Source organism: Syngnathus leptorhynchus, chromosome 3 (genome assembly GCF_054491065.1).
Source record: "Syngnathus leptorhynchus isolate UIUO chromosome 3, UIUO_Slep, whole genome shotgun sequence".
NCBI classification, from domain to species: Eukaryota; Metazoa; Chordata; class Actinopteri; order Syngnathiformes; family Syngnathidae; genus Syngnathus; species Syngnathus leptorhynchus.
Window position 1 is genome coordinate 13091534 of NC_141197.1, and position 14599 is coordinate 13106132.

The 14599-nt window shown below is 39.5% G+C and overlaps 1 protein-coding gene across 2 annotated transcripts; it reads right to left on the reverse strand.

Moving 5' to 3' along the window:
* Window positions 1–384: 384 nt before the first annotated feature.
* On the reverse strand, window positions 385–13660 carry syt9a (synaptotagmin IXa). Of its 2 annotated transcripts, none has more exons than XM_085908325.1 (7): window positions 13478–13660; window positions 8893–9391; window positions 8248–8803; window positions 5484–5604; window positions 5219–5390; window positions 4929–5058; window positions 385–2497 (listed from the first exon to the last, which is right to left on the reverse strand). In XM_085908325.1, the coding sequence occupies exons 1-7, from the start codon at window positions 13623–13625 to the stop codon at window positions 2429–2431; spliced, it is 1695 nt and encodes a 564-aa protein (XP_085764451.1). In that variant the 5' UTR covers window positions 13626–13660; the 3' UTR covers window positions 385–2428. The 2 variants fall into 2 exon arrangements, with proteins under 2 accessions (XP_085764451.1, XP_085764452.1); XM_085908326.1 differs by lacking the exon at window positions 13478–13660 and adding an exon at window positions 10023–10119.
* Window positions 13661–14599: the final 939 nt, after the last annotated feature.

The following is a 14599-nucleotide window of genomic DNA, read 5'->3' on the forward strand; positions in this document are numbered from 1 at the left end:
AATGTCATATTATGACCCGATTTCAAACCCTCATTTATGGAGCAAGGATTTTTTTTTTCCCTCTGGGTGCTATGGGGGGCAAGGATGTTTCAGGGGATCCCAAAACACTTCTTTTATCCAAATGTGGAAAAAAAAGTGCCTGTAAAAAACGTTAAATACCTAAAAGTCAATTATATGGGCTGTTATCTGGGGGAGTCCAAGCATAGTTTAGGGTGGACAGTGCCCCCCCACCCCCCACCCACCCAGTTCCGCCAGTGGTATAATGTATGCTATCTGAGGATGTGTCTGTGAATAAAAAAAGAATCAAAGTCATCTGATTGCAATTACAATGCTTTATTGTAACCGCTCTCCGTTCAACAGGTAAAACAGAACAGCACTAGCCTAAAAATGACATCCATATAGGCACAGTAGAGAGACGTGGCAATCTCAAAACATTTTAGGTCAAGAAAAGAACAGGCCACATGACTAGGAACTGGAAGGAAAATAAAAATGCTTTGATGTCCAATCCAATGCAGTCATCCTTGAAGTGATTACAATGGAAAAAAAAAAATGCTATTATGTTCAGACCAACAATGGGATCACCTTCAACCATTTCATGTTTGTATGCAGAAGAAAACCATTAACATAAGTCCTTCATGAGGCAATGATTTATTTTTTAGTTGGATAACATCTTGACAAATTATGAATAACACATTTGATTGCGTCCATAGTGCCAGGGCTGAAATTCATCTGACAGCACATTGCAAGGAGTATTACCAGTATCGTATCCTTCGACTCAATGATTTCAATTACTATCACGCTTGTGTAATATATCAGGTAATCTCCGACTCAAACCACAGATTAAAACAGCTCATCCCTATCTGTGTTCCCCAGCACACCCACAATACCAGACACAAACACCTCATTGTAGGTAAAAAACGCAAATTAATGAGAACCAGTATGAGTGTGGTGTGCCGGGGACCACAGATTTGGAATGATCTGAGCGACAGCCTCAAAATATCACAATATGTCTCCATATTCAAACATCAACTAAAACATCAACTGTGGAACTCTTACACAAAATTAGAATTTATGGGATCACAAACTGTATGTTAAATATATATTGTTATGTAATGTTAAGTGCACGTTGTCATGTTAGTGCCATGTTATGTTAGGTGATGTTAAATGTCCGTTGCGTTACATGCAGCATGTTAAATGTATGTAAATGTACTATGTGTATGTCTATTATAATGATAGCTCACCAACAACTAACTCTGCGCAGAAGGCTCCTACCATAAGCTTTAGTTAGCTTCCTCAGGAGACCTATTCACATGCCTAAAATGATATGTCCAGCAAGCTGTGTACATGATCTGTGCACGTGTGTGTGAATAAATGTAACTAACTAAAACTAAAAGCCAAAGCCAAGGAGCAAAGTTATGAGTATGTATTGTGTGATGGGTTGTAGTGTTGTAGTTTTTATATAAATCTTTGGAATTTCACAATCTACTTCCGCAAGCAGCTATCACATCTGATAAAGCATACTTTGGAACAGTCACATATATAAAAAACATTATTATTGTTAATCACAATATTTCAGCTGTACTATTAGTGCCACAACGAAAGGTTATTTACAAATTGTTTCTTTTGAATTCCCAGCCAATGTAATAAAGACTTCCTTAAACCGATCGTCTTATTAAAGACGTAAGCTCGTAATATTGTCACGTTCTTCTCACAAAGTCCATATTAAATTAAACTATTGAATTGTTTTCTTTATATCTCTCTTTTTTTTAATGTGGGCCTTAGTCAGATTCTTAAATCTTCTATGATGGTAATGAGTGAGTTTGTGTTTATGATGGTGTGAGTTTTCAACGTGTCAAGGAATGACAAAACAAATGTATGGATGGAAAACAAATATGCTGGTAAATTGGATTGACAATGGCTATTTTTGATTTAATCATATTTATTGACAATATTTAAGTTTTTTCTTCACTAACAAACACTTTCTTGAGAAATCAATTTCCACTACGTTGTCAACAAACAAACAGACAGACAAACAAACAAACAGACAAACGAGGGGAGATATCCCAACAAGCAAGACCTCATGCACCAAATGAGATAGGAAAATGGCAGTTTGACTGGTTGTAAAGAACATTGTGCAATTACAGACCCACCTCCGATTAGGACAAATAACAAGACAATGCAAAAACGGCAACTTGTGTAAACCCGGCAAGACAGACGTCAAGTGTCTTTGTATGCCTCATAGAACTCATAGAACATTATAAAAACGAAAACATCCATCAATGTGATCATTCAACATGCAACTGATCCAGTTGTGTCTCTCCATCCTGAAATTGGATGGCCGCACCATTCTTTTCTTGTGCGGTAATCCACAGAAGCACGAGGCTGAGCCGAGGGCCAGTCGAGATGTTATGTAAAACGTTATTCTGGGTTATGGGGAAGGAGGCGCCTTCAGAGAGTTACAAGATCCTCCCTGGCTACTACCTGTGGTACCCTGGTACTGCAAAAAAAACAAGCACAGTATGAAAACATTAGGTTTTGTGGTAATCGCAGGCAAATATTTTAAATTAGAGCAGCAAACATTAGTTATAGCTAATCCATTTAATCAAAGTTTGTTGGGCCTGAGAAGACAGCATTGGTCAAATTTTGTTGTTTAACTGTTTTTGTGCTTGCCTTGTTCTCTACTGTGCTGTGTTATAAATTAACTCATTTGGCTCATCTATTAGTGGGATTATAATTGAACAAGATTACAGAATGCACAGCAAAGCCACTGTTGAGGTCAACAAAATTCAAGTCAAAGGATTCTTACTGCAACCCAGTGGTTAGTTGCTGCATTACCGCAAATTTACATCCATCCTTTTTGACAGGGAGGCTGTTGACATGTTGAGATTATATACTGTCGTTCAGATTTTCCTACTTTCAAACAAAGACTATCTATGGAAAAAAAAATTGACATACTTTTTTGCTATTAACACCCATATAACCTGACCAGAGAAAGTTGATTGTATTTCCAGTGCAGAAAAATCTATCGTTTCTCGCCTGAGGCCAAAATCATGACAGGGCTTTGTCTTCCCTTTTCCTTCTCATTAGTTTCCCACTGCTCTATTTAAAATAAGAATTCTGATAACAATTTAAAATGACGTAACTGGTACAAGCCAGGAGGAAAGTAGGGAGCCTTTTGATAAGAACAAAACATGAGAAGTTATTAATGATGTTAGGAGCATGCATGCTCTCAACTCGTTTGACTGAGCTCACTTCATTTGCTCAATTGCCTTTTTGCCTTTCCCCTTCCCTGTTTTTTTTTTTTTTGTCTCACCGTGTTTCCTTGTTTAGCACAAATTTTTCTTAGATGTTTTTGTTGCCTCTTTCAAGTTCAGCTATTTCAATGCCATTTTTGATCGAATGACTGGTATGAGACAAAGATTGATCATAATATTGTATATTCCAACAACTATGTCGATGGATAAATACTTTTGAAATCAAAGGTCAAGAATAATTGTTGCCCTTATTCAAGTGACTGTCAAAAGTGGTTTGCTGGGTTTGATGTATGTGCATCTTCTTCACGATGATATGATGTGACATACCAACCATTATAATAGTCTTTGGGCCATAGTTTTTGCCCCTATTCAGCTTAGTCGAAGTCTCTCTGAGCAATTTCTTGAATTGAAAGTTGTAGTTTAGAAATAAAATACTTGGGTCTACTTGCCACCATTCACAGTGACAATAGAATTTGGCCAGCAGTGTACCCTTTCTCATTAAGGGAGTTAATGAGGTGATGAATTCTCTAAATGCCCTCTTTTACCTCTGACAAAAGACTTCCTCGATTTTGCTGATAATTAATTCAAAGGCATGGGCTCTGGAATTAAAGCCAAGCCTGGCAGAGAGCGAAAGACAGCTTTTTCAACTCACTCCACTTCAAGCTGTCTCCCCAGAGCCAAAACACTTGAACCTGCTTTCCACGAGGTTACACTCCAAAATACGTCCACTGAGGCCAGGCTCCAATTTGTTTTACTTGGACATTTTTGGTACATTGCCAATAAGGACTCAGTGGCCACTTCATGAGGTGCACCAACAGAATAATGAATAAGGGGCAAAAATCTACCTTTACAAAGACTAAAAGACTCTGTGTCCCATATTCATAATCTAGTCTGCAATTCCCCGTCCTATAGTAATATATGCATTTGTTTATCATTAAAGCCAGACTTTGAAATGTAAATTCAAAGGCCAATTAAGATATGTACTCATGTTGGCATTGGTGTCTTATTAAAGTCTCATGTGCGAATAGAAAAAAGCTCTCACTAAGTGGCCGTACAATTATGACAAGCATATGCAGTACAGAATTGTTAGATGAATACCTCCTTGAGAGTGTCAATCGAAATTAAGCACTATTACATGCTTAGGTTTACATTTAATTGTTGGCACTCGACAAATGGAGAAATAAAGAAACACAAATGATCAAGGACCAGAATTGTTTTTTGTAAATCTGACATAATAGTAGTCACTTACAATAGTGTAATGGTTGTCAACCAGTTTTGTGGTTCAACAGAGAAAATGAATGGCTGGATTGATCATTTTGTTGCACACGCCATTTCAGAATATTCATTTTTTCTTTTGTTAGCCATTTTAGTCCGAGAGAGTGTTATGGGTCATTGTCCTACTGGATGACTAATGACCTGCAGTTGAGACTACACATTCTGACACTACAGCATATTTTGCTTTGACAGTCTGATCCCTATGGGCTGAGGATTTGTGATTGATGTTCTCCATAATGATGGGTTGCCATCCAAGTTTCTGTACAAATGTTGTTGTCACCATTCTCACCCTTTTGGGTCAATGGAATTTTTCACTTTCATTGTACCATCAATATTGAACATGAGTCCTCCTATTTACATAGAAACAAAATAACGGACAAATTTGAATGAAATCATCACCTCCACAAGAGGATGCCAGTGGGCGACAGGTTTTCGGGGATACGTGAGCATTTCACTCCAGTGGTCCCGACCGAGTTTATCTGCATCGTTGCCAACCCGACACACACCGATGACCTCGTTATGACCGACTCTGTCCGCACAGGAGGAAAGACAAGACACACTGTAAAGTCAACAACTCCAGTGCAGGATACAATGTTGAAAGTGACTAACAAGGAAAGCAGGTCAACAAGTTTGTGCGATAGCCAAAGTTTGTCGTCGTCCAAACAAGGGCAAGAATTGAAATTTCTCACCGGTCATAATCCATCACGGCTATCAACAGGCTGATCTGCTCTATATTCTCAGGGGGAACATCGAAAACAATGGCCTCATTATAGACAGGATTCAAAGTGTTCCTCTTTGTGGAAGTTTTCCGCTTCTTCAATCTGCGACCGTCACACATTAGCGAAACCTTCACGTAGGGATCTGGAGCAGTGGGAGTAAAAAAAATAAACAAGCAAGTAACAGTCGATAATGAAACAGATTCAGCGCCCTTAACAGATTTAGACTTCTAATTACCAGATGCACCAGTAATGTCCATGGCCTTCAGATTGCGAGCCTTTATCATTGTGATGGTCAGTCTTCCGGCAGTTGGCAAGTAACACAGAGAAAACATGAGATCACCCAAGTCCACGTTATCCTAAAAGATAACAAATCACATTTAACTACTCATAGAATTAAAATTACATGCGGGAAAATTAATGGTCATTACTTTTTCACTAGTCTTTTTATGGCATGGGCTGCAATGGCTAAGAATGTGCTTTAATTAAGTCATGCTCTTGTTTCTGCACAGATGGAGACTTAGTATGCTAGAATGGAGAAAGGCAGAAACACACTTATCACTTGCTCTTAAAATAAAAGGTGAGAAGGAGAACAAAAATACATCTACAAAGAAACTCTTGTCTGATTTGGTTTGAACTGCTTCACATAATCATAGTTTTTATATGTGATGAGGCATTTTTGAGGTGCAATTCCACCTGTGCAAGTGTGCTATTCAAGAATCCATACAGACAAACAACGCACTTGTAGCTCAGGAAAGCATGGCCAGGTCTTTGAGTCTCAGCCAAAGTATCACTGTGGTTAATTACGTGGGCACTCGGAGGAGGCAGGCAGAAAAATCTATCTTCTTTGTTGAGATGCAAAAAGAAGGCACTTGATGTTAAGAATATATAATAACCTTTCATTATATACGACCCTTTGTTAAATACCTCCACAGAATGATTGCAGCACATTAAAAGCCTTGTTAATCGTTATTGTATGTAGAAAAATCTATATCAGCATCTTTCATTGTATTTGGTTCTCTCTTTTCATCATCATTATGATCCTTCTTCACAGATGCCACATTTGAGTGTCAGAGTTAATGAGGTCTATAATTAGAACAAAGGCCTATAGATGCCGCAGTGAATGAAAATTATACAGTATGCTACAAAAGTATATCAAACCTGCCCGAATTTTAAGTCTGTGATTTTTATTTATTGAATGCATGTCTGGAAATAATAGCCATCACCTTTACCCAAAATGTAGCAGAAGAAATATTCATAAAAACATTGAAATGTCAAGTTCTGTGCAAAACAAAACAGTTTGTTTTCATTGTACTTGTATTTACTCTTATTTTCTTGCTGAGATGAGCGCCTGAGTGTATTTATTTAATGAATGAAACAGTGCTTCAGTATATGTCTTCCCCAATTACGCTGCAATAACAGATTGTTTAATCTGGCAATGAAACACACAATATGGTCAGCGACTCGGCGTCACAGGAAATATTGATGCGGCGATTACCCTCTAATTTCTCTCCAAGCGAATATGCAAAATAATTCAATAGGTCCGAGCTTATATTATTGACATTTCAAACCACAATAGTTTAATAGAAATCAAATAGGAGATGTGAGATTCCACCAGGGATAAAACTCAGCTGCCACCGCAAAGTAATATTAGAAAATTGAAGATGACAAATGTCGCTGACACAGACACCCATCTGTGCTCGTTTAATTTCTCAACCTTACTGACGCTGCCTCTCTGTGCGTAAACATGAATGCATGTGTTGTACGTTTGTGAACTGTCTGGATAAAGCACACTCAAAATTGACAGTGTGCAGGTTAAATTTGGAGGCACTCAGGAAGAAACAGCATTTTTTTGGAGGCCAGCTGTAATGCCACTAGTAATGGCATTCAGATGAATAAGAGACCATGAAATCACCGGCTGCACTTGCAAAATGTAAAATCTGCATCAACAGCCTAATACAGTAGGTAAGCAAATGCTTAAATATAATTGCCTTGAGCACTTTGGATGGTGCACTGAGCGTTTTGTGCAAAATGACCAAAAACAGAAATGACCAAATATACATTATTGATGAATCATTCCCATTTTGACACAAGCTCCTGATTGCATTCCCAACTGCAGAAAAGAGGAGGGAGGAAAAAATACTAGGCTCATTGCACCAACTGCTTACTGATTGTTCTGGCCCAATTAAGCAAGTGAAAATATTTGACTGGCTCTTCCGAACCAGCAACAGCTCCCTCTGTGAATACAAAATGCACCCACTGTCTTTTTGTGACATTCTATTCAGCCATTGCACTGTAGAGTGTGATTGCTTCAGCTAAAGGTTGTAATTTCAATAAATGCAACCTTGCAATTACATGAGACGGTTGTTACTTCTTTTTCTTCCAGTGAGACAAAGCAACCACAAGAAGGTGTGTTTAAGATTTTTTTTACAGAGCCCCATTGCTTCCTTTGGTCTTTGTGTGATAGGTCTTGTTCTTCAGATATCTAATTGTTTGAAGAATCCAATTTACATATACACTAGTAGAAATGAGCTATTGAAAATATAATGCGTGGAAAACAGACCGTAATTGATTAGATATGTTTTTAATTTTTTAGAATGTAGATATTAATATTAATACAAAAATCAAGATCCAAATTTAAAAAAATGACGTAAAGGGCCTTTTAATTTGTGATATTTGGGTTCACCTAAATTGTTTGATGATCAATTTCTACATCTGTGTCATTGGGATTACATTTTTTCCCCCCACCCTTACGAGTTCAAACTTGAGGTCTTAGACACGAAAATGACTTCAAATTGTAAATCTTGTCACAGTAATTTCTTAAATGAGATATTTTTTCATAACTTCATTTATTGTTGACTTTTCTGAGCAGCCTCACGAGATATTATGTATTTAAAAGATTTTGGCCGTAAAGGTCATCCGTTTGAGATTTTGAAATCTCAATGAAAAGATAAATTGGTATTTCTAAAGCTGCCTCATTTTGAAAGGGTTTAATTACTCACCGTGGAGACGTATTTGATTTCCCGGCAGAGTTTTGTCTCCCGTGGGAAATCTGCCAGATCCAAGAAGTTGTCCACAACCACTTGCCCAATAATGTCATGCCGTGAAAATCGGTCGAAGTCATAGACGCTGAAGTGCAGCTTGCGTGTGGGAAGCTCTGAGTAGGCCACAGGAAACAAGAAGACCTCATCAAACACGGGGTTTAGCGTTTTACGGTGCACCTTGGTCTGATGCTTGGTCATCCGGTCAGGCAGCAGGTAGATCTTGACGTAAGGATCAGAGGTTCCAGAGAAATCCTTGGCTGGGAGGTCCTCTGCTTTGTGGATCTTAACAATCAACTGCTCCAGGTCACAGTCAAACTTGAGGATGAAGTGGAGACATCCACAACCCCTGCCTCTGTGACTTCCGTCGTCTCCTTCTAGAGACCGTTGTTTGTAGAGCTCAGGTTTGAGGCGCCCGAGGCCCAGTCCCATCCCAGTGAGTGAGTCCTGCCTTTGAAACTGGGCCACGTTGAAGTCAGGGTTCGACAGGTTCATATGTCGCCGTATTGAGCCCTGTCTGTGGACAAAGAATATCATCAGTATTATTGAAAACCAGTACCATAAGGTATTAATTGCTCACAAATGAAAACTACTAAAATAACTGACCCAATTTCCGACATGGAGTACCCGGTGGGTGAGGGTTCAGTAGTTTGCCTCTGAATCCGAGGGTTAGTATGCACCCCGTTTTCTCGAGTTTTTTCCTGGGCGTCTAGTGGAATGTCCGGAGATGTGTGACTGATCTTCATGGCTGCCTCTGGAGGACCCAGGGCGACAGGAGGCGGTGATACGGGAGTTACCGGAGCCTCCACAGATACAACTGACGCCATTGGTGTTGGCTCCTTGGCGATGGAGCAGTGGGACGACTCACGGCGGGTGTGGGCCGGGGGGTCCACGGCCGTGTAAACCGGCTGCCTCTGTAGGGGCTGTGAGCGCAAAGGGCTCATGGCTGGGTTGAGGTGACCCCCGTGGGGCTCCTTTGTAGTGGGGGAGAGACCACGCTCTCTCCATGGTATCCAGCAGAGCTTCCAAGATACAAAAAGGGAGACCCCAAATAGAGCCAAGCCACAGGCTGTCACCACCAGTGACAGCAGACTCACCGACACATCTGCAGAAGATAAAAAACAGTGACAGAGGTTGGAACAAAAGGCAATCGCTTCTGTTTTTATGACACACTCTTGATTCTATAAGGGGGGCAGTGACCCACTTGATCCAGTCGTGTTCTTTTTGGGTTGTATCCTCAATCTTTGTATTTCTGACTTTCTTGTTTGTGACTGAGACTGATATGCAGTGTGTTACTTTTTTCATTGGCCTATGAAGCGTTTAGCATTGAGACTTGCGGACACAGCCTTGCCATATAATGTGAGAAGATGGATTCTGCTGATTATTGTTTGTGTTAGGTTGCTAATAATAGGTTTCAATTGTTAACGTTCACCAGTAATTTTCAGAGAGGGTAGCCCACCTTTTAATTTTCCAAATAAAAATGATCCTGCTGTTCAACAGGCACATCCATTCATATTTGTGGTGAATTTAAGTCCTTAATATGATTAATAAGGATTAGCTAGTTTCTCAATTATCCTCTGGAGTGTCAAATCCCTGCAAAATGAACTTCATATATTCTGTGTTGTATATTTTGCAAAACAACAAATGACTTGTCATCTTCACAGCATGTATTGATACAAAAGTGAAAAGCTTGTACAAAAACACAAATAATAGTAAAAGAGTATGATTCATGTTACCTGAAGTAAACCAGATACTTCACAGAAATGCTATTCCAACAGTGTTTTCTTTATGTTTATTTTAGAACGCATGAGTTTGTATAATGGTGGATTTGTTTACGCCAAGACTGGGCGTGCTCATACCCATGCAGTGAGGTGACGTGCAAACCAAAGCCAGTCATCAAAGCCTTTATGAATCATTGCTTCTCGTGTGAGAGGACTAAAACATGTCAAAGGAAACTGCTGGAACAAAATAGTTTGAAATACACAGTCACACTGTTCCAATATGTATTATTTCTTCATATGTATGATCATAATTTCAAAATGAAAATCTCAGCTGCATCAAGACCGAAGTGCTATGGTTTCTTCATGTGCATAAATCAATTTTTTGTGGAGCATTTCAAGAAGATTTCTAGTTAGCATCCCTTTATAAAACAAGATATTAAAGTTGCCATAGCATGGTGCCCTCTCTCATTTAGCATTGACTGTCAGGCAAAATAAAATCAGGAAATTTAAATGTATCACTTGTGAATGCCACTTTTAACACCTCCACTACATGTGGCAATGTGATTTGGCATTCTTTAGATCTTAAGTCTGAGTTCAAATTCATGATGGTAGTGTACAAAGGCAAAATCACACAATAGCTCTGCTGTTACACGATTAATACTGTTTCCATGGCTGTTCAAATACCATATCTTCTCCCTCTAGGACTTGCAAGCATTGTCATTTAATTATTCTTGTATGATAAAAATAATGCTCTTAATATTGTTTTATTACAATTTTAATTTGCATTTGCGGGACTCAACTGTTGCCCGGCAACGACTGTTGAGAAGCAGCAGGAACATCATCTTGGGTATATGGGAAGATGGTTCCTATTTCTAGTGATTGGGGGAAAAGAGGGTGGCAATTGTTGCTCTTGTGGAGAATTGACCACCGACAATATTTTCTCCCTTGCTTGACACGTGTTCCTGTATGGTGTTGTCATAAAATCTGTCTGGTATATCTTTATGAGAATACCTATTATTGGCTCATTTCGCCTCGTTCTGTGGGAGAGCAGTGAGGCTGACTTGAACTCAGTTTGTGTGTTGATTCTGCTGCATGCTGTTGATTAATAAAGGTGGTACAATTTCGAGAGTGATAGTTTTGGAACAGATTTGTTTGGGATTTCCAGAAGTCTTACTTGGTAGGATAATGATGCATTCACCAACTTTTTCTACATTGCAAGTGTCAAATTAGCACCAACCTCTTGACCAGTTATGCCAATATGCATGAACATCATTATAATAATGAGCAGTGTTTCACTCGTTTTTCTATCATGAATACAAATGTCTGTTAGGACCAAACTATTTTCATGGACCAATGACAAATTGTGAATCTAAGTGGAAACGCAGCTCCTGCATCTGTCTGAATACCTGCCTCATTTTTGTCTCTAATATTTATGCCATGACCTCAAACTTTTTCTGAGTTGAGATTTAAAGGTTCTTGTTTTTTAAGACAGAAAAACCTGGCATCTGGACAGAAGTGTGTGTACATTTTATATTCACTGTATATATGATGCTTTGGAGAGCTTGACACCAAGATATTTTTTTCCCTAGTCTGCCTCTCGCCATCCTTGTGCCGGTTCTTGCCTTTTGGCTGCATATTTTTTATCGTAGTCCTACTGTTTGATTTTGCTTCAGTTGGATAGAACTTATATTGTAATATACTTTCTATAACGTTAATGAATTTGTGTTTGTGGAAATGTACAAATAGAAATACTAGTTTTAAAATATATTTGTTCAGATAAATAATCTTCCCCTAATTGACCCAAAAATACAACATATAGTATTTGGTTGAATCATTAGCATGCAGTATATTGAATTAAAAGCATAACGTTGTGCTTCACCATGATAGCATTGGATGAGATAATTTGAGCCACAGTGACTAGTGAGAACATGACTTGTGTGTGGGCACTGTCAGAAGATTTCACACACTAACTGACAGAGTTGTTCCTCTCTGCGCTCAGAAATCCTGTGAATACCAAAAAGAGTATGTGAGGTTTAGAAGCAGAATGTACACAAGTAGAGAGACCTGCCATGTGAAGACACTGTCATGTGGGCAGGCTGCCAAAGAACAGCATGAGAAAAATCTATCGGCATCTGGAAAGATTCAGAGACTGTATAACAACAAAGAGAGTGAAGCAATTTTAGAGCATGGGGCCTTCAAAGATGTAGCAGTGTAGGAGGCAACCTGGTGCTGAAAAAGCAATCTGAGAACGCCTCTCTCTTGAAATCTTATTTGTCTGAACATTCCCTGAGTGTGATGTGTCCACGTTTGCCTGTATACAAAAACACCAAGAGAATCATAGTGGGCCATAGTCGGTGGTGGGTAGCTGTAGTTTAGATTTTTCACTCACCTATGGTCACATGATCATTTCTTGGCATCAACACTTAAAACCTTGTAAGGCCACAAGGTGGGCGAGAAACACTGGGGTCAAATCTAACAAAAGCATTTTAACAATCTATGAATAATCACAGCTGACTCATAAGCATTATTTAATCAAAAAAGAACTCCCAGCTGAAGGATGGCAAATAGGTATTACTAAATTCCCAATAATTAATTCATCAATTAATATCCTTAGTATCAGTGGAATAATTTAGGTGTTGCCTTGGTCTGCAGCCATTTACCCGTCCTTTTTCTTCAGAAACTGCATTTACCAAGATTGCACCATCCCTTTTAGTCATAATTGCCTCTTCATCACTTTAATCTGTCATCGCGGAAAAGTGCGCGTGTTCCAAATTTGCCTCACTTCTTTTTTTGAGTGTGAACAAGCAGAGAATGTCCGCGATTATAATGCATATTTTGACAAATCAACAAATGAGGACTAAGGAACCAAATGACCATGAAACAGACTTGTTGAAAACGTGCACTTCGACTGCATGCTCACTGCCACCGTCTCCATTGCAGACACGCACGCGCACACACTCACACAAATTGAGTGCTCAAAACGTGCCATTCATTTTCGCACGTGACTAAATGTGTAAGCCCACGTTGAGAAAATTCACACCTCTTTTTTTTTCTCTCTCTCTGCAACACGTTTTAGCAAGTTCAGTGAAGTCCGGTGATAAATCAATTTCGATGACACAACACACACGCCCAAGCACGCGCACAGATCTAAATCTAACTTTTATAAAACAAGTGTGGTTTTACTGCAAGCGGCAACACGCACAAAGGAAATTGCACGACTGTCAGTCACCCTTGTCAGTAATACGATATAATAAGATTATGACTATCCCATTAGAGTACAATGAAAATCCAAAGCAATCCTGACAAATGACCCTAATGCATGTAATATTCAACAGAATAGTGAATACACTTAATATGAGGAGAACGTGCTGGCGAAACTGGCAAACGCATGTTAAAAAATATGCACAAATAAAGAAGTTGCAATTGACCTCCATTCATCTGATTGCGTTTAAATGGTAATTGATCCTCACCTGAGTCCATATAGCGTGGCCTGGCCAAATCACGGAAATAGTAACTGAAATCCTGGCAGTTTTCGCTCTGCACTTCCCCTTTGGAACAAAGATCTGAGAGGAGTTCAAGTGCCTTTCGACAAATCTCGTCATCTTTGTCTCCAGGCATTTCCCAACAGCATCCTTAAATCATGGACGCTCCTCTCAGGCACCACCACCACCACAGCGGACCGCTCACCTCACACTCAGCTTTTCCACGCAGCCCCGTCGAGCACTCATCTGGCGGCACGCCTACCCACGCGATAGAGGATCACAAATGCAACCCCCACTCTAAAAACAAAAGTGAACCAAAACGCGAGTGGCGTGTCCCATATGTGCTATAAACGCATCCCGTGTGTGACATTCGCTCAACACTGGAAAGCCACCGGTTGATTCCGCGCGTTCACACTGCGGCGTTGCGCTCTGTCCAAGGTACTGAAACGTGCGCGCGCCTCGCGGACTACGGTGCACCAGGAAAACGTGTGGTGCGTTCATATGGTCGGGAAAGTAGAGCAGTGTGTCAACATGCTTCCCTCATGATATTACATAACATGCCGTTGATGATGATTTAGGATTTCTTGTGATACACGCCAATTAGTCACTTAATCGGGTTCACTTGGAAGCAAGTGTGCCCATAAGTGTAGCCCATATGTATACCATTCCTTCCATCCATTTTCGGAATCACTTAATCTCATGAGGGTCGCGGAATATACAGATAAAATTCTCTGGGTGTGAACCGATATAATAATATAATATCTGTCTCTGGGTCAGTATTGCAAAATGCAGCAGCCTTCAATTACTTCAGTCCATCACATTCCTAAATCATTTATTGTATTCAGGGTCACAGAGAGCCAGAGCCTATCCAAGCTTCCTTGATATGAAAGGCATACTGCAGTCTAAACCAGATTTATAATAGTTTTTTATTATTATTATGTTTCATTATAACCCTGACACAACCCTAATATTAAATAAAGTTATAATGGTCTCACATTCCATCACTTGTTTGCCAGGTTTCCAACTTCTAAATTGGATCTGTGGCATGAATTTGCATTGAGAAGAATTCCCACACATAGCACAACAAGCCCCTTGCCCACTTGCTTTTAT

What these genes read in the sequence shown, in the direction of transcription:
- syt9a (XM_085908325.1), bottom strand. Translation starts at nt 13,625, where the DNA reads ATGCCTGGAGACAAAGATGACGAGATTTGTCGAAAGGCACTTGAACTC. An exon ending in GGACATTACTGGTGCATCTG is followed by an intron (nt 5,391 to 5,483) that starts GTAATTAGAAGT and finishes CCACTGCTCCAG; the next exon opens with ATCCCTACGTGAAGGTTTCG. An exon ending in ACTGGCATCCTCTTGTGGAG is followed by an intron (nt 2,498 to 4,928) that starts GTGATGATTTCA and finishes TTTTTTTTGCAG; the next exon opens with TACCAGGGTACCACAGGTAG.